The sequence below is a fragment of the Microplitis mediator genome, chromosome 4 (assembly GCF_029852145.1).
Source record: "Microplitis mediator isolate UGA2020A chromosome 4, iyMicMedi2.1, whole genome shotgun sequence".
Lineage (NCBI taxonomy): Eukaryota > Metazoa > Arthropoda > Insecta > Hymenoptera > Braconidae > Microplitis > Microplitis mediator.
Window position 1 is genome coordinate 12,057,043 of NC_079972.1, and position 26,390 is coordinate 12,083,432.

At 28.5% G+C, this 26,390-nt stretch overlaps 4 protein-coding genes across 11 annotated transcripts; 2 read left to right on the forward strand and 2 right to left on the reverse strand.

The window, feature by feature from the left end:
* Positions 1–1,159: 1,159 nt before the first annotated feature.
* On the forward strand, positions 1,160–7,101 carry LOC130666940 (hexosaminidase D). The gene is made up of 8 exons (XM_057468277.1): positions 1,160–1,236; positions 1,323–1,377; positions 1,454–1,669; positions 1,845–2,193; positions 3,262–3,336; positions 3,411–3,882; positions 3,965–4,051; positions 5,216–7,101. The coding sequence occupies exons 1-8, from the start codon at positions 1,208–1,210 to the stop codon at positions 5,388–5,390; spliced, it is 1,458 nt and encodes a 485-aa protein (XP_057324260.1). The 5' UTR covers positions 1,160–1,207; the 3' UTR covers positions 5,391–7,101.
* A 413-nt stretch (positions 7,102–7,514) lies between these two features.
* On the reverse strand, positions 7,515–12,771 carry LOC130666938 (protein wntless). 3 transcript variants are annotated; one of them, XM_057468272.1, is made up of 12 exons: positions 12,404–12,771; positions 12,136–12,313; positions 11,683–11,870; positions 11,469–11,574; positions 11,273–11,397; positions 10,403–10,558; positions 10,153–10,330; positions 9,958–10,085; positions 9,614–9,781; positions 9,312–9,539; positions 9,092–9,245; positions 7,515–7,840 (listed from the first exon to the last, which is right to left on the reverse strand). In XM_057468272.1, exons 2-12 carry the CDS (start codon positions 12,239–12,241, stop codon positions 7,740–7,742), a joined length of 1,638 nt encoding a protein of 545 aa, XP_057324255.1. In that variant the 5' UTR covers positions 12,242–12,313; positions 12,404–12,771; the 3' UTR covers positions 7,515–7,739. The 3 variants fall into 3 exon arrangements, with proteins under 3 accessions (XP_057324255.1, XP_057324254.1, XP_057324256.1); XM_057468271.1 differs by having other exon boundaries at positions 12,414–12,770; XM_057468273.1 differs by lacking the exon at positions 7,515–7,840 and adding an exon at positions 8,409–8,614 and having other exon boundaries at positions 12,414–12,771.
* Positions 12,772–12,921: 150 nt separating this feature from the next.
* LOC130666937 (striatin-interacting protein 1 homolog) lies at positions 12,922–18,348 on the forward strand. Of its 4 annotated transcripts, none has more exons than XM_057468266.1 (7): positions 12,922–13,078; positions 13,619–13,911; positions 14,112–14,228; positions 14,322–15,943; positions 16,247–16,418; positions 16,494–16,698; positions 17,514–18,348. In XM_057468266.1, exons 2-7 carry the CDS (start codon positions 13,708–13,710, stop codon positions 17,777–17,779), a joined length of 2,586 nt encoding a protein of 861 aa, XP_057324249.1. In that variant the 5' UTR covers positions 12,922–13,078; positions 13,619–13,707; the 3' UTR covers positions 17,780–18,348. The 4 variants fall into 4 exon arrangements, with proteins under 4 accessions (XP_057324249.1, XP_057324250.1, XP_057324251.1 ...); XM_057468267.1 differs by having other exon boundaries at positions 12,930–13,085; XM_057468268.1 differs by having other exon boundaries at positions 12,933–13,120.
* LOC130666939 (glucose-6-phosphate 1-dehydrogenase) lies at positions 18,342–24,898 on the reverse strand. 3 transcript variants are annotated; one of them, XM_057468275.1, is made up of 8 exons: positions 24,680–24,898; positions 24,458–24,586; positions 21,336–21,460; positions 20,913–21,277; positions 20,289–20,657; positions 19,986–20,215; positions 19,709–19,914; positions 18,342–18,935 (listed from the first exon to the last, which is right to left on the reverse strand). In XM_057468275.1, exons 2-8 carry the CDS (start codon positions 24,465–24,467, stop codon positions 18,681–18,683), a joined length of 1,560 nt encoding a protein of 519 aa, XP_057324258.1. In that variant the 5' UTR covers positions 24,468–24,586; positions 24,680–24,898; the 3' UTR covers positions 18,342–18,680. The 3 variants fall into 3 exon arrangements, with proteins under 3 accessions (XP_057324258.1, XP_057324259.1, XP_057324257.1); XM_057468276.1 differs by lacking the exons at positions 24,458–24,586; positions 24,680–24,898 and adding an exon at positions 23,134–23,152; XM_057468274.1 differs by lacking the exons at positions 24,458–24,586; positions 24,680–24,898 and adding an exon at positions 21,569–21,797.
* Between the last annotated feature and the right edge of the window lie 1,492 nt (positions 24,899–26,390).

A 26,390-nucleotide genomic window follows, 5' to 3' on the forward strand; every position in this document is an offset into this window, starting at 1 on the left:
AGAATTTAAAAAAATTATGTACAGTTGATGCCAATTGGGAATTAAATGAATTTCAGTCTACAAAATTTGAAAATTCTAATTAAAAAATTGACATGAAGATTTCACTTAAATTTATTTAAATAATTTTAATTAACTTCCAATGGATATCAACTGTAAAGTATATTACACACCTAGGGAAGTAAAGTAAAAAATGTCTCAGATCACATGTAATTGTTAGATGTTGTAACAAACATGTGATCTGAGACATTTCTTACTTTATTTCCCTAGGTGTGTAATATACTATTTTTAAATTCTGCATATCGGCGAAATTACTTCTGCGCTGTCCCTTTTTCAATTGAAGTTTTATTTTTTTTTTTTAATTAATTAATTAATTTAAAAAGTGGGGGGAGGAGGTACTGTCTGAGAATTCCCTTTAAAAGAACAAAAAATTTATAAGCTTTTTTTTTAAATAAATAAAACATGCAGATGTTGGTCTTAAGGGGATACGCTACCGGACCTCTTTCTCACATTCAGAAAAATAAACGGGACTATCTTTGTTGCACTCGTTGAGTAAATGAGAACTTTAAAACAATTTTTCTCAGAGACGAATTAGAATTTTTGAAAATACGAAATTTCTAGCGCTCTGGTAAGGTTTTAAAAAACGCTAAAGATTCTCTATTTTAGGTTTCTAGTGTTTGTCCGTAAATTAAATTGAATTGAAAATCGGTTACCCCCTTAAGAGTCGTAGGAAATTTGTCTTCTTTATTCTGAGCCAAAAACGTCATTTCAATTAAAAAATCGTTTATATGGCCGACAATTATTTGTAATTTCATTTTTGCTGTCACTTGTGTCCCTTTTAACCAGATATTTTTTCTATCACAAAGTTCTGATTATTTTGTCAACATTTTGGTGCCTCATCGATGTCAAAATCAGTCTCAATATTGTCATCTTATAGATGTCACAAAACCAAGTGCGCTACTTGATGTCATGTTTAATATTTTTACCGCCACATTATTTTGAATTTCGATTAATCGCATCCTAAAATTCTACTTTGATTTTTATCGCGGCAAAAATATCACCAGCAAATTATTGCCTACAAAGTACAAAATTTGCATCATATTATTCCCAATAAATCACAATATTTTTTTGTATTTTGCAATAACTAATTAAAAAAAAAAAAATTTGTGTATATGATTTTATTTTCGAGTCACGTAGTCATGAAACAAAAATGGACGACTTGACATTTGGGTCGCACAGGTAAACAAATAAACTGAAAGTATTTGATCTTAAATAAATAAAATAATTTGATGACATGAATTATAAATATTTTTTTATTTATCTAGACTAGTTCATCTTGATCTTAAAGGTGCACCGCCACGAGTATCTTATTTTGAAAAGGTAAAAATTGCAACGCAAATAATCGTCTACGTGAATTTAAAAAATGGATATTAAATTAGTTAATTAATTAATTTAGTTATTCCCGTTGCTGAGAACATGGGGAGCTACTGGATTATTATTAGAATGGGAGGATACATTTCCATATAATCGAGAATTGTCTTCAATTGGGAGCAATGGACCCAGTAGTCTAGGCAGCGGATATACAATTCAAGAAGCTCAGCAAATTCTTCAAATCGCTGGCGATTGTGGTCTAGCTGTCATACCTTTAGTACAAACATTTGGACATCTCGAGGTAGAAATGTCAAAATTTATTTTATTTTAATTCACTGCACGATGACAAAAAAAATTCATATTTTAAAATGTATGATTATTGACTGTCAGTCAAAGCACGAGACTCCTGACAATTTCTTGCTTTTAATTCTTTGTCACTGTATATTTATTATATGATAAAATTATTTCTTTTATAGTTCGTTTTAAAACACGACGAATGGAGATCATTGAGAGAAGTGGAAAACTTTCCAAGCTCAATATGTCCATCGAACCCTGGCACTTTGCCTCTTGTAAAATCACTAGTCCGTCAAATAGTTTCCTTCCACCCTGACATACAGTACCTGCATATTGGAGCTGATGAAGTCTGGCATCTAGGCCTGTGTGATGTCTGTTCCAAGCGGGCGAGTTTGAGTAAACATGGAAAGTTTTCACTTTACTTGGAACATGTAATGGCAATTGCTCAGTATATTAAAGAAATGTATCCATGCTTGAAGATTATCATCTGGGATGATATGATGAGATCAATAGGCTTAGAAGCTCTAAATGGTATCTTATATTTCTAGTTCGTTATATTTTCATTAAGTCAATTTTTAACTTCATTCAATTTTCCGAAAACTAATTAATTCTTATAATAAGGAACCCGTGTAAAAAAAACTTTCGTTCATAATGACTTTAGATCTGAATTTCATGACGAAACTCAGATCGTGACACAAATATGACTTTTATCATGAATTTACTCCAACTTTTTGTCTAGTAAATCAGTATAAATTATAAAATTAATTTATTACGTCTGTTAATTAGACTTGGGATGACTTCGATAGAAACTTGACTGAATTTTTACTGAATTAAACCTTTTGTCAAATTTATCGATTCAGAAATTACCAATAAATTTCATGATACTGAACTTATCCGACATCAAATAATTTTCGAAATTTATTCAAAACGACAAATGATAAAAAAAAATATTTTAAAAAATTGCACTTATAGTTTTTTTAATTTTGTACATGTGCATATTTTTAGATTTTAATTTTGTGATTCATTCGTTGAAAAAAAATCCGAAAATTTTTAACTGTCTGTCAACTTTAGGATCATATAAATTTCTTCTATCAAGTACTTGAGTTACGTAAATCAGTTTCGATTGTAAAATTAATTTAGTGAATAAACTTCGGATCACTTGGATTGAAATTTTACTGTTATAATTTTGACGTCATTAAAGTTCATGATAAAAATTTATGATGAAAGTCATATTTGTATCACGATCTGAGTTTCGAGATGAAATTTATATCTAAGTTCATTATGAACCATAATATTTTTACACGGGAAGAGACCCAGTACCCGATCAGGGAACTAGTACCCGGTCACTGATGTATTTGTATAGATATATATACTAAATTTTACTAAATATATATATACAAATACAGGGAGTGATCGAGTACTAGTTCCCTGATCGGGTACTGGGTCTCTCCCCTTAATTAATTTTTTAAAAAAACCTATTTCCCGCATTTTTTACAGAATGTATTTAAATTCAAATTTATTAAGATAATTTTTTTCCATCTAAATTAATTATTTTATTTTATACTTGGAATTAAATAAATTATTTATTATTATTATTAGAGCACTATGTTGGAAAATATTTGGAACCTATGATATGGCATTACAATTCACGTGAAACATTTTCTCTTTCCCAAGGTAATATTTTTAATCAACCAATTAAATTTATTTATTTATTTGTTTGTTTGTTAATTGACTAAATATATTTTTAGAACTTTGGAATAAATTTAGTGCAGTATTCCCAAACATATGGGTCGCAACAGCTTATAAAGGAGCCACAGGATCAACACGTCAGCTTCCGGTGATAAGTCATCACATAAGCAATCACGAGAGGTGGCTAGAAGAGCTCGGTACTCATGTTAATAAAATAAATGAATTTCGTGGGACTGCATTTACTGGGTGGTCAAGATACGATCACTATGCGACAATGTGTGAACTTTTACCAACGGCGATACCCTCGCTGGCACTTTGTTTGAGAGTATGGCTGCACGGATACTCAGAACAAACGCACATGCAAGTTGCCAAGAGTCTAGGGTACATCGATCACCCGCTGCACATTAATCCGCAAATTAGACCAGCTCCTATTCCTAGTAATTTGTCGTATCCCGGGTGGCAATTAACTGGCGGTATTGAGTGGTTTTTAAATTTTAAAATTAAGTATGACAATACAGTTAACAGTGAACAGTAAGTAGATTTTTATTTAATTAAATTATTGGATTTAATTTATTAATTAATTATTTTAATTACTATTTTTTTTTTAATTTAGAATATCAACGTGGATGAATCCTTGGCAATTAGCTAATAATTATACAAATCCAATGCAGCTTGAGAGTTTACTTCCTGCATTCACTGAGTAATTATATATACATTAATAATATTTTTTGATCATACCTGTGCCGGAAATTTTAATTTCTGTCCCGTTTAGAAGGAAGAAAGTCGTTCTTTTCTTTTATGAGAAAACAAATTATAAAATTAGCGCGTTGTCATCCTTCCTATTAAGAGAGGCAAAAATTTAAACTTTCAGGTGCAGGTCTAGTAAAAAATCGTATACTCACTACGGAGGAAAGTAAGATGTGTCAATTCGTATTTTACCGCGAATTATACACGCGGTTTGGAATGTCTTACTTTCCTCCCTAGGTGTGTAATTTACTAATTTTTCATGATACCAACATCGAAACTTAGTTTCAATGTCTTTACAGGCAGTCGAAAGAAGGTAATTTCAGTCCAATGTCGCAAATGAATTTTAGCAAACGCGTAAATTGTCACTGTCCAGCCAGCGGACAGACGCAAATTTGTTTCGTCCCTTGGGAATAAAGAAAGAATCCCTGATAGCTAAGCTGACGGCAAGGCAACTTGGCTGTACAAATTGGCATTTCCATAAAATGACGTCAACTGGTCGCCAACTTTCTGAAAGTGTTGGTGACAAAAGTTGTCATTCGTTAGTTGACGGAAAGTTACCTTAAATTTTCTCAGAAAGTTGGTGACAGGTTGGGACAGTAGATTGTCACCAACGTTCTGGAAAATTTTGCAACAACTTGTGGTCAACAGTTACAAAAGTTTAAAGTTGTCATCAACTTGATAGCAACTAATTGACACCAACTTCCTTACCAGAGTCTTGCTATCAGGGATGTTTCTGCCCGCTGACTGAAGGCTTTAGAAATTTCAGAGCATTGATTTTATTTACGTAAATGACAGTTTTGACTGTGATTAAGTTTTATAAAAATTAGCGTGAATGCTAAATAGTATTAATAGTTTCTGCTTAATTATAAATTGCTAATAACAATTTAATAGTTGATCCCACCATTAGTCTTAAATTAACTTATTTCTTACTGGCTGCTGACACTGAAACTTTAAGTTCCAATGCAGGTAATCATGGAAAGTCTAGTGTGTAACAGGATAAAACACGATTTCCACTTGCGGGTGATGTCAGCCAACTTCACTCTGGTCTGAAATCGTTTTCATTCCTTATCACATAATATACTATTAAATTTTTATTTATATATCAATTATTTATTAGCATGCTGCTTGAACATTCATCATTAGAGTCTTACCTAAAAGTTCAAATGGAAGCAATATTTTTTGCGCCAACAATAGACGAATGGATTGGGACACATTTACAACCGATAAGAAATAAATTATTAGAGCTAAAACTTACTGTTGAGAACCAGATTAAAATAAATAGTCGTAGTTAATTTTATTTATTTATTTATTTAATTAGCTTTACTTTTATTAAACTCAAAGACTGAGTTGTTGATGAAACAGTAACAGAGATAATAATGATCAGTGATCTCATTCAAAGCGTTCCAATTCAGCTTATTTTTTTAAATTAATTAATTAATAATAATAATTATAATTATTATGTAACAATTGTAAATATAAATATTTTTCTCTTAAAAAAAAATATTTATTTTTTAGCTACTATAGGCAAAGATATATAAATGTATATTAAATAATATGTCATGCTGTCAAATTAAGTAATTAATCAGTCAAATTAATTTAATGTACACTTTTTAATTGCTCAGGTAAAAAAATATTGTAATGATGAAGAGAAAATGTTTGAAAGTCATGAGCTTGATGTCTTAGCGCATCAGTTGTGGAATGTCCTGTGCACTAAACATTTAAGATGATAAAAATTTACGATTGATAAAATATTCTTGTATTTAAATTATTAATCTTAATAGCAAAGATGATGACTTGCTAGACTTATAGAATCAGCGCTTGAAAAATTTCGTAGGGTAGAGGTACCATTTGTGGCCATTGATCTATTTCTGGACATTCAATACTTCATTTTAATTAATGAAAAGTGTAAAACAAAATTTGTATTTTAACAGAGTGATAAAAGTATTTTTAAAAATTAATTGCTATTGCGCCTTTTATAAATTATTTTATTTAAATTTTTCAAGTGTCCAAAACTGGCATTAGACGGTACCTTTCTTCTGTAAGAAATTATTGTGCTGAGTAAAATAATTAATGTAATAATTAAAATTTTAAACTTTTAATTAATTAAAAGTATTTTTTGACTTAAATCATGAAACTCATAATTAATAAAACTCTTGATTATAATAATAATCTGTGTAAAAAAAAAATCTTAAAATTTTACCAAAATTTTTTCTGTGAACTCAAAAATTCAAAACTCATTTCTATATTTTTTTTTCTACAAAAAAAATTTAAACTTAAATTTTTTAAAAAAGGTACAAAACTGGAATTTTTATTGATTTTAATTTTTAAAAAATCAGCTGACAATTTCTCATACATAAAATTTGTATTTTTACTCGGAAAATGGGAAGTCGGTTTCCGTGGCCCCACCAAATGATCGCGAATTCTTGTAGAACTCGAAAAATGGACTAATTCAGACGTTTTTTTTCAAAATTTTCGTTTTCAAATGCAATTTCCTCAAAAAAAAAATACAAAAAAATTAAAGATCTTAAAATCTATGAAATATTTCACTTTTTTTAAAAACTCGCATTTTTCTCGAAATCCATTTTTCTCAAAAACTAAGCGAAATATCGAAAAATTTTATTCACGGTCATTTAGCGGTGCCACAGAAACCGTAGAATCCCCCGGAAAATTATTTATCTTGAGTCATTTTAATTTTCCCACATGCATAAGAAATATTAAAAATAAAAAATAAAATCTAGTTTACATAAGTATTTATTTTAAAAAATTCGGTACAAAAGTTAAGAAATATATTATAATATACAGAGCTAGAATAAATCGTACAATAATAGTATTAAGATTAAGTACTTGTAAAATATAAAAAAAAATTACAAATTATAATTAATGTTTTAAAATCCCGCATTATTGCACCTTGCAAATTTTTATTTAATAAAGTGGACAGATATATAGATCTTTATTTAGCAAGGATTTATTTATTAATAATAAATAATTTAAATCTTGCAGGAAGACCTTTTTCATTGAAAATTGATTACTGTAATATATATATATTTATAAAATTACTACGTTATTAATTTATAGCATTAAAAAAAAAACTTTACACTTAATGATTAATACTATGGTATTTATAATTTTTAAATTAATTAATACTTCATATTTGCGATTATAAATATGACTGATTGATTATTTAAATATATATAAATGCCCAACATTGATATGTAGTGCGTTAAAAATAATTATTAATTTTTTTTTAAGTACTTCCTGAGAATTACCAAATAAATTTAATAAATTATTCATCTTTTCCTGTGTCCTCTTATTTTATTAAGTAGTAAAAAAATTATTTTAATTAGTGAAAGTTATTGAAGACTGATTTACTTATACTTGTGCGTCATAAAACTATTTTGTATAAATTAATTTATAAGTATTCTATAGTATTAAATAATATCACTGTTAATCAATAGATAAAAAAAAAATTATGAGAAATGAAAAATATCAGTCACATATTTGTGCATTATCCGTTTTCTAGTTTAAACTATCATTCTACAAATACTTTTTTGTTTGTTTCTTTTAAATATTTCTTGATCAAGTTGTTTTCTATTAAATACTTCGTCATGGCAATTAAATTCGTTTTTTTTAAATTTTTTTATTTATTCAGTCGCAGTCTTACGTGCGAATGCTGTCAAGGACAACATTTCATTTGGTTCAGTAGGTAATCTTGCAAATTCTATTTCTTCGCTTAAACTTTGATCTAAAAAAAAAAGTTCAAGTTATTGGATATATTTTTATTACCGTATGTTTACTTATGCTACTAAATTACGCAGAAATTTTTTTATTTAAAATTAAAAATATTCTTTGGCAGTGCCTCCCATTTTAAAAAATAAAATAAATTAATTTTATCAATTAATTAAATAAAAATTAAAGCGATCGTTGAAAAATTAGCGAATTAAAAGTTTTTTAAAATTAATTTTAGCTTAAAAATTTTGAAATTTTTATTTCTAAACTTGACATTAAGATTTTACTGTAATTTATTTATCAAATATCGCTTAGCTACAAATTGATGACAACTAGCTTTTTTTTGATGTCTATATCCTAGTGAAATTATAATTACGTTATCTTTTTTCTAATTAATGCTTTAACTTTTCAAATTAATTAATAAAATTTGAATACCGTAATGACAGCTCAAGGTCATTGAATATTTAAAAAAAATAAGCGCCGTAATTCTCTAAAATTAAGAATGGTGATGAGGTTTACCCGATATTTAAATTAAATTACTCTGTATTAAGGTTAAAAAAATTTTTAAAACTTTAAAATGTAAATTTTAATATTTAACATTTCAGTAAAAACAAATTTGGTATTAAAATTATTCATCCTTTTTAACCATCACCGTAAAAATTAATTAAATCTATTGAGTAGTCAACCAATTGAGTTTCTTGGCTCGTGAAAAAATTTGATTATTAACAAAAAGTCGCTTAATTTCTCTGGTCATATATATTTAGACCTTGTCAGTCAGGGATAAACAGGCCTATAAATAATAACATATAAAAAAAAATCCACTATTTTTTTATCTGGCGGATAAGATGACCCAGGATTTAAAATTTTAAGGGCCATATTAAAAGCCAAATATACGGTAATTATTTAAAATAACCCTGATAGCCACACCTTTGCTCAGTAAGTTCTGCAGTGAAACATTTTCGACTTAAACTTAACGACAAGTTTCTGGTAAGCCTCAGCTGGATAATACTTGCGCGCAAGTTGATGCAGACAGAAGAACTTGCCGTCAATTTTAAGTGAAACTTTCAATCAACTTAACGTCATTGTCTGACAGTAACACTTGTAGTTAAATTGAATTCAAGTTACAGACAATTTACTGTCAACTTAAAGGTAACTGCTTGCTCTCCAACACTTTCCTTTAAGTTACCTTTAGAATACGGCAGTAGCTTGTAGTTAACTTACGGTTAGGGTGGCTATCAGGGAATATTTAAAAAATTTATTAATTTACCAGACGGTTCTGCTGGCCACTTTTTATGTGAAGGTGCGTAAAGACATAACAGGGCGAGAATATAAATATTCCACATTCCATAGACACCCGTGAAAAATGCTGATGTTGTTTCTAATTCTATGTCGTCGTCCCATTTCCAGTGACCTTCTGCAACCTATTGAATTATTTAAATAAATAAATGATGTTTAATAAGTAACTAATAAATTAATTAATTAATTACCTGTCCCAGTATAAAACCAATAACTGTCAAAGATGCACAGAGCAAAGTAGCAACCATAAGAAATTTAAAACGATAGATAACACCTTCGTAGTGTAATCGTCTAGCAGAACTCATACTCGGCAATGCTGCTCTTTTAATACTTATATTTATAAATACTTTCCAGATCATGTATGTTAAAAATAATAAATATAATCCAGCAGATATTCCAGCGAGAATAATAAATGATAACTATAATATTCTAATAGGAAAATAATTGTAATTTATAATTTAAATTTTAGTTAATTAATAAATAAAAAGGATACTGCTAATTTAGTTCCTATATTAGTGACCCAAATTGAAAAAAATGGATTTCTTAACTGGACACCACGTTCGCACATGTCGAAAATAAATAATGAAAGACAGCCAACAAAGACAGCACTCAAATGACGCCAGTAGCATTTCAAACTATTTCTTTGATCGCCATCTTGTATCTTTAGAGAAAATATATTTAATTAATTGATTAAAGTTAAATAAAATATACAGTCGGACCTCGTTATAAGACTATAATTCTGTCTTTTTTATAAACCAGGTATCGCGATAGTTTGAGAGAAAAACTAATAGTCTTATAACGAGGTCCTACTGTATTATAATTTTTTTGTCTAATTACCATCAAATGTTCACCAGCAAAAACGAGCCAAAATGACAGAAGTACAGCATAGAAAACTCCTTGTCTAATATCACTCAGGAGCAACATAAATGGCATGTCGTAAGACAATGTCAAGTATTCCAATGGCACTAAATTAATAATTAATTAATTAATTATTAGTAATAATAACAATATCATTGAATAATTTTTACTTACTATTTAAAAATGACAGCGCTAATCCCAGTGCCAGTAACATGTACTCCAACAAAGCTGGCGATCGTGACAATAAATGTATTCTCCTCCAGTACCAAGCAAGGAAACATAAAACAATAGGAAAGAAAATTGTTTTTAAACTGACCCAAATTTTTGTGAATCCTCCATTCTGATTAATTACCTAAAATAAAATATTATTATTATGATTAATAGTTGAAACTTAAATGAATAAACTATTAATTTAAATACTTACAGTCAGCCATAAATCCACAATGTGGCCAAGTCCTTGGTTTATATTTTTTTCAGTATCAATAGGAAGTCGTATGTTAAGTAGATAAAAGTCGTGATACAATGAACCCAATTCGAACAGAGGTATCATACTGCAATTATAACTATAGCTGTCTGATTGCTGTAATAATTTAATTAAAATATATATTGACATTTTTGTAATTTAAATTGTAATTTATATACCCAAGTAGCACACTTGGCTTTATGACATCTATAAGATGACAGTTTTTAGACTTATCGATAAGGCATCAAAATGTTGATATAATAATCAGAAATTTGTCACCAAAAAATATCTGCTACAAATAATTGTCTGTCATATAATCGATTTTTTAATTGAAATGACGTTTTTGGCTCAGAATAAAGAATACAAATTTCCTATGACTCCTAAACAACATCTGTACGTCTTATTTATTTAAAAAAAACGGCTTTGAGACAACGTAAAATTTGTCTTCTTTTAAAAAACATCTTAAAGATGTCTCTGTGCTACTTAGGATATCCCAAGTAACACACTTGGCTTTATGACATCTTTAAGATGACAGTTTGGAGGCTGTTCTTTGACCTATTAAAGGCATCAAAATGTTGATAAAATAATCAGAAATTTATCAGCAAAAAATATCTGCTTCAAAGACTTGACCCAAGTGATGACAAAAGTAAATCACAAATAATTGTCAATTAAGTTATCATCTAAAAGACTTTTTAATTGAAATATTTTTTTTAAAATGGAAAAAAGAACAAAAATTTTCTATGGCTCCTAAGATCAACATCTGTACGTCTTATTTATTTTGAAAAACATCTTAAAGTTGTTTCTGTGCTACTTGGGTTTAAATAAACTTACGTCATTTAAAATACATTCCAAATTTCTTTCAATCTTTGATGCAGCATAGGGTTTCCAAGCGTCATCTGGATCACCTTTATTACGATATGCCAATCGTGCGTCCAATAAAATTTGAGTTCGTGGTGCTATCAAATAAAATTTACAGTAATTGATGTTCTTAATAAATATTAATGAGTAATTTATTTCATTTATTTACCGAGTTGAAGTTGACTATGATAAATAAATTCTATTTGCAATACTCCAATTAAATTTTGTTGCCATCTTGAGTAATCAAATATAATACCATCTCTTGGTAAAGGCATCTGTCAATAAATAAACAAATAAATAAATAAATAAAGTGTACAAAAAAAAATTAGAATGTGACTTTATTCAAATTTCTATCAAAATAAAATAAAATAAAATATATTTACTTGAAAAGTCCACACAACTTGGAAAGCTTGATACTGACTTTCATAATTATAATGATACATATCAACAGATTGACAAGCACCTTTACCTCTTGAATAATACCATTTATTTAAACCTGGCTCACTACCATTTACTCTGTCATCTTTGCATGCTGTACTGAGAATATTTTGACTAGCTGCTGGTTTCGGAGCTTGAAATACAAATTTTTTAAATTAATTATTTTAATTAAATGTGAGTGTGAAGGTAGCAGACATCAGACAAATTAAAAATTGTTAATAAATAGAGTAAATAATTAATGAAATAAAATTTAAAAATAATGCGCATTTAAAAAATTTAAAAATCAATAAGTGCATTTTTTAAATTATTGACTGTTTATTTATAATTTTAAATTTGTCTGATGGCTGCTACATTCACACATGAATTAAATAAATAAGTAAATAAATAAATAAACTTACCAATAAGACCGCCAATTAAGAAACAAATAATCTGTCCAATAATCAATAAAACAACGAGCACTGATAGTTTTTTACCGCTCAAATTTTCAATAATAGTTCCCTGCATTTTTACAAATAAACCAAACAAAGTCACGTTTACTGGAAACCGCAAAAGCCGGAAAATGTCTGACAATTTCACCTGTAGAAAAATATAAATAATAATTTAAAAAAATGAAATATATAAATCTATTGATAAATAAATAAATCCAATAAACAAAATAATATTTACAATTACTAACAAAAAAACAAAATATTTTTATTTAACGATCCGAGATTTACTGATGTCGCCTTTGTTAGTTTTGTCGCCACACTTGTCTCTGTCTTTTTACTTTTATCTCCAATCCCCAGTCTCTTTCTTTTTCTTAAATTATATTCCCTTGCTGTGTTCGGTATTTTACTGGAAACTGGAACTGACTGATGACTGGATCCACTGCAGACTGCACAGGACTAAGGACCACCAACACAAGAACTCTTATTATTTTTTACCAACAATAAACTTGTACACAAGGATTACACTTGTAATTTTATATTAACCAAATTCTCGTGTTCTATTGGACGTTTAAGTTTCCTCTAAAGCTTACAAGGACTCTTGCAATCGCCAATAGAATTCCTTCTTTATATATTTTGTTGTGTGTGTGCCTGTCACATTCACATCTACACCTATGGGAAATATATATATATATATATATATGATTACAAATAATAAGCTAAAGCTAACGTAAGTGAAGTGGGAGTTTTTCTGAGCCTCATATCAGCAGGTCTGTAACTCAAAACTCTAGATCATGCTACAAGTGAGCTCCGATACTTGAAAACTTGAGTACCATTTAAACTGTAATTATTTTTTTAAAAGTATGACGACTTTACTCATCTACTAATTGTCATATGTCGTACTTATAACATACAAGTAATTAGTATATATTGTATATATTAATATAAATGTGAATAAGTGTGTGCGATATTTTTATTTCATATATTTTTGCTTTGTGAGTGTGAATGTAGCAGACGAATTTAAAATTATTAATAAATGGAGTAAATAATTAATAAAATAAAATTTTTAAAAATGCGCGTTTAAAAAATTTGAAATTGATGTGTATTTTTTGTAAATATTTTTTTTTTAATTATTTATTCTGTTTATTTGAAGTTTTAAATTTGTGTCTGCTACATTCACACTCGACACTGATATCAGCCAATAATTTTTGAATTTTTAAAAAAATGTACTTATAGTTTTTTAAATTTTCTATATGTGCATTTTTTTAGTTTTTTTTTTTTCTTAATAGAACAGTTAAAAAAAAATTCGAAAATTTTTAATTGTCTGCTAACTTGGTCATGATATATTTAAATAATTAAATTAATTAATTAATTATTTTTATATATCATGGAATATTTAAGGGTGGGGTATGTTGATATAATTTTTCTCATGTGTGATAAATTTTTTCATGTGTAGGTGTAGGATAAATTTAAAATAAATAAAAATACGGTGATGATGAGGATGAGGAAGTGGATGTTGATGTTGATATAGAAGCCAGTGATTAAATGGCTGATGAAAATAATTATGTATTACGATTTATGAAAAACACAAATAACAGAAGTAGGTTTGAGAACGATTATAACTACGAGCAGCGACCTCTGATGAATGCGAATGGCAAGGCGGTGACAATGGATGCCAATGGAAATGGAAAACGTGAGTCAAATAAAAGCATTGATGTCTTTTATCGACAACAAAAACAAGATTCCGATGTAAGTTATCATTTATTGTTAAATTATTTATTTATTTATTTTATACGCCGGTTTTTATTTTTACTCAGCTATTTTTTATTTTGTATGACAGCTGGACATTTGACCTCTGACTTTTGTCATAAATAAAAATTTATATTTTTAGAACGGACTAGAAATTATAATTTATAGATTTACTTAGTATGGAATTATTTATTTTTCAGGATGAGGCGGAATGCGCTGACCTGGACTTCATTTACGACGACGCTGATACTCATGTCAACGAAATTGCTGAGTTGTACAGTTACACTGAGCAATATGAACTCCAGCTTAATCTCAAAGTATGTTTGGTATTAATTTTTTAAATTAAATTGCATGTACAGTTGATTGATTGATTGATTAATTTACTGATAAATAAAAAATTATTTAATCAGGCATTTGACGACCAAATGGAGAGTTACAAACTCCGACCATGGTGGCAAAATCTTGCGGAAGCTCAGCAGAAGTCAGTGATATTAAAATTACTTGACCAATTGGAGGTATCGAACAAGCATATGCGTATGAAAGCTGCTAGATGTATACTTTATTTAGCTCAAGGTTGCTGGGGTGAAGTGCAATCTGATAGAGAGCAGCAGGAGTGGACACGAACAAACGTCATGTTGCTGTACGAAGCCGGCGTATTTTCAGCGTTTGTTGAATTATTGAACATTGAAATTGAAAATAATACAACAGCCAGCTCTGCAATGAGAAAATTGGCTGTAAGTCTTGCTGACTCTGTTGATTTACGTGTTATACTATCTGTTTTATATATTATTACTGAAGTTATGAGGGAAGAAGTAAAGAGTATCGGCAGCAGTATTTATAAAAATAATGTTATTAATTTTAAAGAAGAACTTATACACCCGTACGGTGACGATTTTTTGATAGTCAAATTACTGGGTATGGTGACGTGTTTTTGCAGCGGTTCTGCGCCTCATTTTCCGATGAAAAAGGTCCTGCTGTTGCTGTGGAAGTTGATACTGGTGTCGCTTGGCGGGATTGACGAGCTGAGAAGACTCAAACGCGAGTACCGTGAGGAATTTGGGCTTGACACAAATCAGGAGGACACTATTGAAGTCGCCAAGACGATGCGAGCCAGTTCTCCGCCTGCCAGTGCAACCGATTTGATTGGCGAACAGACATTCGGGGCCAGCAGACGAAAATTACGCAGGCGTTTGATGAAGCAGAGTTCGTATGAAGAAGTGGTGGTCTTTGGAGCTGAAGACTCTGTCGAAGGCGGCGGTTCCGGGGACAATGAAGGGGATGGAGAGATGATGGGCTACATGGACCAGCCGCCTATGGATTCTTATCAATCTAACAATCACTGCGATGATTTAAATAACCAGCAGCTGCCGAGACCGAGTACACCACAACCAGCTAGAAATAAGGGACTACCCTGGACACCTAAAGTACGTCAGAAAGACGTCGCTGCGTTTTTAGACACCTCGAGATTAAAATTCGTCGGCTATAAACTGGAAGGCGACAATGACAGCTTGATTGGACTCCCCCAGCCTATTCACGAAGGAGTTCAGACACTCAAACGTCACATGTACACGTCGCTGGCTGAGGTACAGATTATCAAGGAGGAAGAAATAGCGAGAAATCCGCTGACGACACCCGAGCCACCGTTGAGACAAAACCCCACGGAAATTTTATATCAGGCTATTCTAGCAAATCTGCCGCAGTACATGATCGCCCTGTTGAAAATTTTACTCGCTGCTGCTCCGACGAGCAAGGCCAAGACTGACAGTATAAATATTATGGCGGATGTACTGCCCGAAGAAATGCCAATGACTGTTTTACAATCAATGAAACTGGGTATTGATGTTAATCGTCATAAAGAAATAATCGTTAAAGCTGTATCAGCTATTCTGCTTCTTTTATTGAAGCACTTTAAGATAAATCATATTTATCAATTTGAATTCATGTCACAACATTTGGTATTCGCTAATTGTATACCACTAGTGCTTAAATTTCTTAATCAAAATATTTTGTCTTACATTGAAGCTAAAAATGTGTAAGTAAATTTTTTTTTGCTACAGTACAATCTGGTCATTGTAATTTTGGTCGCTCTGCTTAATCGGATGTAAATTAAAATTTTATTTGTAATTAAAAGCGAGAAAAAATCATTTCTTATTAACGGATTGTACTGTAATTATGTAGTTCTGTATCGACATCTGCAGTAGGAAATTTAACTCAATTTTTGACGTTTTTAAAATGTTTTTATTCATTAAAAAAAAAATTGAGTTGAGGAATTTCTACTAAAGACGTTAATTTATAAAATATTAATTACTATTTAAATAAATGAATTATATTTCAGGATTCCTATACTTGATTTTCCAATTTGTGTAATTGGTGACCAGCCGGAATTGACAATTGAAAGTTTGGAGATCGGTGACAGTCAATCTTATTCATGGCGAAACGTATTTTCGTGTATTAATTTATTACGTATTCTTAATAAACTGACTAAATGGAAACATAGTAGAATAATGGCAAGTATTTTTTTTATTAAAAATAAGATGGAAACTCAAATAAAAATTAACGCATGTATTTTATTTTCAATACAGATGTTGGTTGTATTTAAATCAGCTCCAATATTAAAGAGAACTTTAAAAGTAAGACATGCAATGATGCAATTGTATGTTTTGAAACTTTTAAAGATGCAAACAAAGTATCTAGGCAGGCAATGGCGTAAAACAAACATGAAAACAATAAGTGTCATTTATTCTAAAGTACGACATCGTCTCAATGATGATTGGGCATACGGTAACGGTAATTAAATCATTTATTTGTTATTAAATAATTTAAATGTATTAAGTAAAAGACCTAGTACCCAATCAGGGAACTAGTACTCGATCACTCCATGTATTCATAAATATATGTTTAGTAAATATAGATATACAAATATATGAGTGATCGGGTATTAGGGAACCGTTCCTTTTGTCACGCTGTCACATTTTCTGCAGCTCTTCTATTAATAATGCGTCACAAATGATCGATCCCCCCTTTTGCACATGATACATATCAATCTTTAGTCTATAAATTTTTGTTTAAAAAAAAATTTATTGTTTGCAATAAGGTAAGGGCCCCTATACCCGCTCAGTACCATTAGTCGCTCACTTTAACTGTTTAAGACGTTTTTTTATAATTTTTATAAAAAAAAATATGATCCTGAAGTTATCAGACAATTAGTAATTTTCAGATTTTTTTTTCAACAAATCAATTACAAAAAAACTAAAAACGTGCACATGTAGAAAATCTTAAAAACTACAGGTGCAATTTTTCTAAATATTTTTTTTTTTTATAATTCATCGTTTAAAAAAAAAGTCAAAAAATTATTAGACGTCGGCTAACTTCAGTATCATAAAAAAATTGCAACTAAAAATATTAATATTGATAAATAATTATTTTTGAATCTAAATATATTAAAATATGATGTATTATTTGATGAGCTGCGGTCACGTTTCCTTAGACCCCCGAGCCCTTGTCCCAGTAAGCGACCTTCATAAGTGCGAACGGCCGCTAGTTCCCTGATAGGATACTGGGTCTATCACCTTAAATAAAATATAAATTAAATAAAAATATAGATCTCGAAGCAAGACCATGGGACTTTCAAGCAGAAGAATGTGCACTTCGAGCATGCGTTGATCAATTTAATAACCGACGATACATACATGTAAATAAAGATGAACAAATGGAGCCTCTTGACACGTCAATAACGTCCGTACTAGGAGCGAATGTTGAGCTAACAGATGAATTTAAGCAGCACTACGAGTTGTGGTTACAACAGGAAGTCTTTCAAACCAGCATAGACTGGGACAAGTTGCTGGAAATAACTCGCTGTGAAATATAAATTAATCCCAATCTGTTGGCTCAAATAATACTCATTAATATGATACTCGAGCACTTTGTTTTAATTTTTGTACAATAGAGTTAGGCATTAGATCATTAATATTATTATTATTATAACTATAATTAATTACTAATAACAATTCTGATGCATTAATTAGTTATTTAAAGTATTGACTAGTGTCTCAATGTACGATTGCAAGATTTTCAACCCGTGAAACTGAAATAGATCAAATCTTTTTCACTGAATTTTAAATAATTTTAGTGAGTGAGTGTGAGAAAATTTTTTTTTTTAATTTTAACTCATTAAATTTATAATAAATATTTATATTGAACGTAATTATTAATTAACATGAAATAATTTACGATTTAAATTTAAACGTGAGTACTATTGAATGAGAATAAATGAGTTACGTGTTATATCATAGATTAAGATTTAATTATTATAATTAACGTATATAGAACCAATGAAATGTCTTCGTAAATTAATTATCGTTTCAACAACACATATATTTTTTTTTAAAGTAGCGGCATTTGTTAATAAATAATAATTAATTCGTTAATAATTAATTAATAACTATTATTCTTTATATTATTTTGAGTACAAGCGTTTTAAATTGTGTACAAGTTATTTATAAAAAAAAAAAATGTAAAATTTATTTATCTTTAGTTAATAAATTATCAATGACAAATTATTATTATTTATATTTAAATAATTAACAAAATATATTCATTATAAAATTTTATTATTTTAACGTACAGTCGTACGGGTTTTATTTTAAAAATAATTTTAGTATAAAAAATTTGTATAGAAACTGGGCATTAATTATTTGAGGCACTTATTTAATAATTATTTTAAATAATTAATTAAAAAATGTATAAATTTTTTGATGTTTATAAATAATTTAACGATGTTCTGGCCATTTGTAAGATCCATAGTAGACAAAATTATTTTTTTTAGCCATTTCATCGGCTTGTTTTGGTCCACGTGACTTGTACTTGTAAGGAATCGGTGGGATTTTTTCATTTTCAATATGATGAAGTAGTGGAGTAAATATTCTCCATGCTTCTGACAGCTCATCGCTTCGTACAAAATGCATTTGAGATCCACAAAATACATCTAATATTAATCGTTCATAAGCATCAGGAAGCTTTAAATTCTAAATAAAAAAATAAATAATTAAGTAATTAATTAATAAATTAACTATACGACTACACTGTAAAAAATTTGTGGTTTCGTGGATTAAATCCGGAGTAAATTCGGAGCGGATTACTATTTATTTAATCCCTTTGGAGTAAAATTTACTCAGAAGGAGTTTATTTTAACATTTAAACTCCGGTTCAGAGTGAAATTTACTCCGAAAAAGATTTCATTTTAATATTGAAACTCCAGTTCAGAGTGAAATTTACTCCGAAGAAATTTATTTTAACATTCAAACTCCGGTTCAGAGTGAAATTTACTCCGAAAAAGATTTCGTTTTAATATTGAAACTCTGATTCAGGGTAAAATTTACTCCGACGGAATTTAACTTAATGTTGAAACTCCGGTTCAGAGTGAAATTTACTCCAAAGGAGTTTATTTTAATACTGAAACTCCGCTTCAAAGTAAAATTTACTCCGAAGAAGAGTTTACTTTAATATTTATACTCCGGTTCAGAGTAAAATTTACTCCGAAGGAGTTTATTTTAATATTAAAACTCCGAATCGGAGTGAATGCGGATTTAAATAAAATCCAGATCACTCCGAAGTCACTCATTTGAAAAAAATTCCATATTTACTCCGTATGTTGAGTAATTTTTCCTAAAACTCCGTAACTCTGAGTGACGGAATGAATTCGGATTTCAATAAAATTCGTAATTACTTCCAATTTTTTACAGTGTACTGATTAAATAAATAATAATATAAATAAAAAAATTATGTAATTTTTAATTACTTTGTATCTTTTGTCATAAGTAAGATCAAGTTCTGTTTCCTCCATATTAAATGTTATTCCGGGTGTTTTAGTCATCATCTTTATGTATAAAGCTTCACCCGGTTGAACTCTGATGACTAATTCATTTCTTTTAGCTTTCCCGTCAAATATATCTCCTGGTACATCTAAGTATTGCACCCGTACTTCCGCCTTACGTTCATTCAATGCTAAAAATTTTTTTAAATAAAATAATAATTTATACAAATAAAGTAAAATAAATATATAAATATTTATTAACCTTTTCCACACTTAAGAATAAATGGAACTCCATCCCATCGCTCATTATTTATTTTCAAAACTGCCGCCGCATAAGTCGGAGTTGTCGAATTTGATGGAACTGTAGGATCATCAAGATATCCCAGTCTTGCATCAGGATCTTCAGAATCCGGATCACCAACATACTGCCCTAGTACGACATCTTTAAGTTCCAAAGGTTTTATGCATTTTAAAACTTTAACTTTTTCATTTCTATTAAATTCAAAAAAAATATTTTAAAACCACAGGACTAGTAATTGTGTAAATTAAATAATATAATTAATACCTGATGTCATTGGGACAACAGGAGGCAGGTTTTTCCATAGCAACTAAAGATAATATTTGCAGTAAATGATTCTGCATAACGTCGCGTATGATTCCGAATTCGTCAAAATATCCTCCGCGACCTTGAGTACCAAAAGGTTCTTTGAAAGTTATCTGTATCGACGCGATATTATCGCGGTTCCAGGTTGGATTAAATATTTTGTTACCGAACCTGAGAGTCATTAAATTTTGTACCATTTCTTTTCCTAAGTAATGATCTATTCGATATATTTGTTCTTCGCTGAATAAAGATGCCAAGTGATCTGATAAACGTTGCGACGAAGGCGCGTCCCGACCAAATGGCTTTTCAATAATTATTCTGGTCCACCCTCTGAAAAATTTATTAAATTTAGACACAGAAAAAAAAAAATTCTTTACTTGACCCAAGAAATTTTTTCCATTGTAAATTGAAAGTAAAAATTTTTTGGAGACGATAAAAAGTTTTCTTGATGCAAAAAAAAATTTCTTGGGTCGATAAATTTTTTGTAATCTTAAGAAAATTTTTGTCTTCAATTTTTCGCTCCAAGAAATTGTTTTTTTGTGTAAAAATTACACTGATAAATTTATAAAATATTTATATACATACTTTTTACCCATACATCTATTTTTAATATGAACAGTAACTTCTTCAAAAACTGAGGGCGGGAGAGCCAAGTAAAATAATCTATTGGCTTCAGAGCCATTTTCATATTTTACAAGCTCGTTGTTCAAACTTTCAAAACTTCCATCCGTGTCATAAGGTCCTTGTACATAATTATTTAATTTCCAAAATTCTTCATACTTTTCTTCTTCACCGGGTTTCACTTTCATGTACTGATGACACCTGTCACGTAAATCCTCCAGAGTTAATTTACTACGCGCGTACCCAAAAAATGTTGTCGTCTTTGGCAATAAATTATCCCGAAATAACCACCAGAGTGTCGGATAAATTTTCTTCTTAGCCAAGTCACCCTAGATACAAATTTTTTTAAATAAACATCCATTAATTTATAATAATAAATAAACTTACAGACGCTCCAAGTGTTATAAATATATGTGCGCGTTGTCCGTAAAAATGTGTACCTTCCAAACGATCCATTTCCTTACATTTAAGATCGTGCCTTATAATCATAAGGCTTTCTTCCGTTGAAGCTCCTGAATTTAAAAATTGTTAAATAAATTATTTATTTATTTATTTGAAATATTAATTTTTTGATGTCAATTTTGTAAAAAAACGAACAATAAAAATAAGCAATAACTCACTAGTAAAATTATTCATGATTGTAAATAATTTTTAAAAAATCTATGCAGTGATAAATTTTTTGTCTGATTGACAAAAAAAATTGATGAGTTTTATAAATTTATAAGTGTGGACTGAACGATCGTATCTTTATGACTGACGCTAAATAATTGACTGACTCAAAGTTGAAGGAATAAAAAACGTGCTGACGACAAATTATATTAAACAAAGTCAAAGTACCACTGATCCATGACTGAGTAGAGTGAGGATTGTATCTACTTTACTACTACTACTACTATTACTACTACTATTACTATTAAATCATGTATTCAATACAATACAATACAATACAAATACAGATGAAAAATAAATAAAAGTATAGAGTATAAATATCACGCTAGTAATGACCATGAAAAAGAAAATGATTTATTTTATTTCCCTGCCTAAAGGAACTAATAATTGGGATAAGGATAAACATTTTGGCCATGAACGAAATTCAAATTTTTTTATTACATTCGTATTTTATTTTCACTATTTTTTAATAAGCAATTATAATTTTTTTTATAAACATCAAGGCCAAGTTAAATAATTTACTGAACGGTTATTGTAATTATTTATCATACTGAAAGTAACACGTAAATTAAAAATCAGTAAAATTATCTAAAAATATGGAGATTGAATTTTAACTCCGGCTGCGTTTAAAAAAATTTTAGTAGTGACTTTTTTTTAAATTAAAAATTAGAAAATTATTTAAAAATGGAGATTAAAAATTTTAACTCCGGTTGCGCTTAAAAAAATTTTAGTAATGACTTTTTTTAAAATTAAAAATTAGAAAATTATCTAAAAATATGGAGATTAAAAATTTTAACTCCGGTTGTGTTTAAAAAAATTTTAGTAATTTTTTTTTAAATTAAAAATTAGAAAATTATTTAAAAATGGAGATTAAAAATTTTAACTCCGGTTGCGCTTAAAAAAATTTTAGTAATGACTTTTTTTAAAATTAAAAATTAGAAAATTATCTAAAAATATGGAGATTAAAAATATTAACTCCGGTTGCGTTTAAAAAAATTTTAGTAATTTTTTTTTAAATTAAAAATTAGAAAATTATCTATAAATATGGAGATTAAATTTTAACTCCGGTTGCGTTTAAAAAAATTTTAGTAATGACTTTTTTTAAAATTAAAAATTAGAAAATTATCTAAAAATATGGAGATTAAAAATTTTAACTCCGGTTGCGTTTAAAAAAATTTAGCATTGACTTTTTTTTTTAAATATAAAATTTTTTTACGGTAATTGTAAATTAATCACTTTGCGGTATTTTTAAAAATAACAAAAAAAATTCAAATTTAAAAAGTATGAGGATTTACGTCTTGAAATAATTTCTCAAGGTTCAATCTCTGAAAATTAAATTATAGGTACTGTCGTAACTACATCTCAATTATTATGTTTTATATTGAATTGATGTATAGATTTACATTGTGGTCTAGTATATAATTACCCGTAATTAATAATTGCGCAATAAATCGCATTTATCAATTATTATTGTCAATAATAATTTTTATTTAAAAAAATAAATAATTTAACGCACCTCAAATTAAATTTTTACTGTCCTCAAAAAGTAATTAATTTAAATCACTTAGATGACGCGTAAAAAAAAATTACTAAGTACTTTTAAAAATTCATCTCGTAAAATTACAATCACAATTTAAAATTTTAAATTTGCCGCGTCATTGTTTATAAATAATACTGTAATTATTATCAATTACCAAATGATAGAAAAAAAAAAATAGCGGACAATTTAAAATTGTCCTGCGACAATTTTAATACTGAGTAAGAGTTTTAATGAAAGAAGATGTTGGATTTATATATGACAATGTCAAGACTAATATAATGTTTTAGCCAATCGGAAAAAGTATTTTGTATGATCTAGCATTTTTATACTCAATGTCAAGGTAGGAAAATTAAAAGTGGGGGTTACTTAATAATTATCCCAGATCCTTAATTACTTATAAATACATCATTAATTTTTGTTGCTCTTTTTCATTTTACGTTCTTTTATAATTCAACAAATAAAAATATTACGCGGTAAAAAATTTTCGGAGTGAAGGCGGATTAAATTTGGAGTAAATGCGGAGCAGGTGACTGTGTATTTTCTGGAGTAAAATTAATTCTCAATGGGTTTATTTTAATATTAAAATTTCTAACCGGAGTGAATACAGATTTAAAAAAAAATTCAGATCACTCCGAAATCTCTCATCTTAAACAGCAAACTCCGAATTTACTCCATATGCAGAGTGATTTCTTTTACTCCGAAACTCCAAGTGACAGAGTGAATTCGAATTTAAATAAAATCCATAATTACTCCGAATTTACTCCGATTTTTCAGTGTGCTAACGATTGAACCCCTACTTTATTTTATTTTAAATAAAAATTATCATAAATTTAAAGATTTAATTTTTACAAAAATTGAATTTATTAATTTTTATTAATTATTCGAGTTAATTACTTAAATTGTTCGTTAAATAGATTTATATTTGACAATAAAATAAAATAAAATAAAATTTAAATATTATCCGCTGACCCAAAGCGGAAGTTCACCATCAGCGTTAATGAGTAAAAGTTCTCTATATATGACGTACTGTTGATACTTGTGTTACTATTAATTGACGTGCATTTTTATAAACACGTGTGTGAATCGTCCGATAACTTACAATCAATGTATTGGTTGTGTGGCGTGATTTATAATGATATAACTATGATAACTAGTTTGATTTAATTTATGAAATAAAACTGATTCATTTTAATTCAACATTTATAACTTTTTTTTTTTAAATTAAATATTTGTTTTACTTTTTTAAAAAAATGTAAATATGAATTAATTAAATGAATTTTTAAAAAATTTATCAACTTACGTCGCTCCATTTTTGATTATTTTTATTATAAAAATAATTATCAATATATGAAGTTTTTTTTTTAATGCCTCTAGGATATTCTTTGCGCTTTATGATAACAAAGGTGTCTTGTCACTGATTAATCTTTGTCTAAAAAGATAATAAATGATTAGAAATTAATTTATTGAATATTATTTTAGTTTTTTTTTGATAAAAGATTGGAGATTAAGAATAAAAACTTACGTTATTTTATCGAACATACTTTGAAATCAGGGAGGTTACAGCTAACGGTTATTTTTATATTATATATTTAATAATTGATGTATAAAAACTTAATTTTAAACTTTGAGCAAACAAGTAACTTAATTCTATGATAATAAATTTATTATAATTGATGGGTAAAAAAATATAAATTTATAAATTTATGCTTATTAGTTACATTAACATGTAAAAATAAATATTTGAACAAGTAAAAAAAAATATGTTATATATATGCTATATGTGTACTATGGTAGATACATACATAAGGTATGCAGAAGAAAATATTAACTTGGCTGAAAATATAAGACTGATGCATTCAAATATTATCAGGTCATGACCAAAAATTGGGACTGGCTTGAATTAACAGAAATTGACCATATGTTGAAATTGATATGATTTGTAGCTGTGAATAATTTTATCTATGAGCTTTTGAGCTTCAATCCATAGTGTGAAAAATAGGTAAAATACACCATTTTATCGGAAATTTAGTGGGCTACAAAATCATTCCTTATCATTTTTGTCTTATCTTTGAAATTTGGACCGGAATTTTAATTTTTTAGGAGAACTCAAAATTCGGTGAAAGAAAGTCAAAGTTTGTAAGAAAATTTCGAATTTTTTCAATGGATTTCAGGGCGAAAATGAGCAATTGGAAAATGGCGAAAATACGGCATTTTGTCGGAAATTTAGTGGGCTACAAAATCGTTCCTTGTCATTTTTGCTTTATCTTTGAAATTTGGCCCGGAATTTTAGTTTTTAAGTTGAGAATTGAAAATTCGGTGGAAAGTGATCAGTGTGAGAAAATATCTTTTATTAATGGACTTGAACTACGGCGAAAATTCTGAAAAATGGGCAAAATGTATAAATTTTTAAGAAATTTGAAGACCCATAAAATTGTTCATTATCATATTTATTGTATCTCCAATATTTACCCCAAAATTTTAATTTTGAAATTAAAAACGAACTTTGTTAAAAAGCTGCACACAGTAGTTGCTTAAACTAAGAGAAAAATTTTTTGGGAGAAAAGATATACATGAAGGAGAAGGAGCTCACTGGTGCATTAAATGAAAAAAAACTAAAAGTACAGATGCCATATGTAATATGCCAATTCTATGGACTATTAAATAAAAGAAAAATTATTATTATTATCTAAGATATGAAATTATTATTCTTTTGCGATAAATGAAAACCTCTAATTTAATCCTTTATTTATTATTTATACAATATTATTACATTTATTTATTTATTTATTAATTATACAAGTATTTTATACTTATATTCAATATTTCACAAAATTGAGACACAATGAATATAAATATTGGCGCTTATTTTATGTTTCAACTTCAGCGCCACACTGTGTTTTTTTTAGTAACTCAATGATCTCTGTGGCTCGGCGATTTCGAAAAAAAATTTTCTGGCAACCCTGAGAATAGTTCGGTGCTCGCCACTAGATCGCGCCCAGCCAATTGTGATGTCCCGGGTAAGATATTTATTTCAGAAGTATTATATTCTAGAACTTGAGAACAGATGTAGTGCAATTAGATTTTTATACAAATTTTTCCTAGAAACTTAAAAATCCATCCAAATGTAAAAACTTTACAGTCTAAAAGACCAATCAAACTTAAAATTGAAATGAGTTAAATCCACATAGGATAGGAATCATCAAATGAAACATTGTAAAAATACAACTATATGT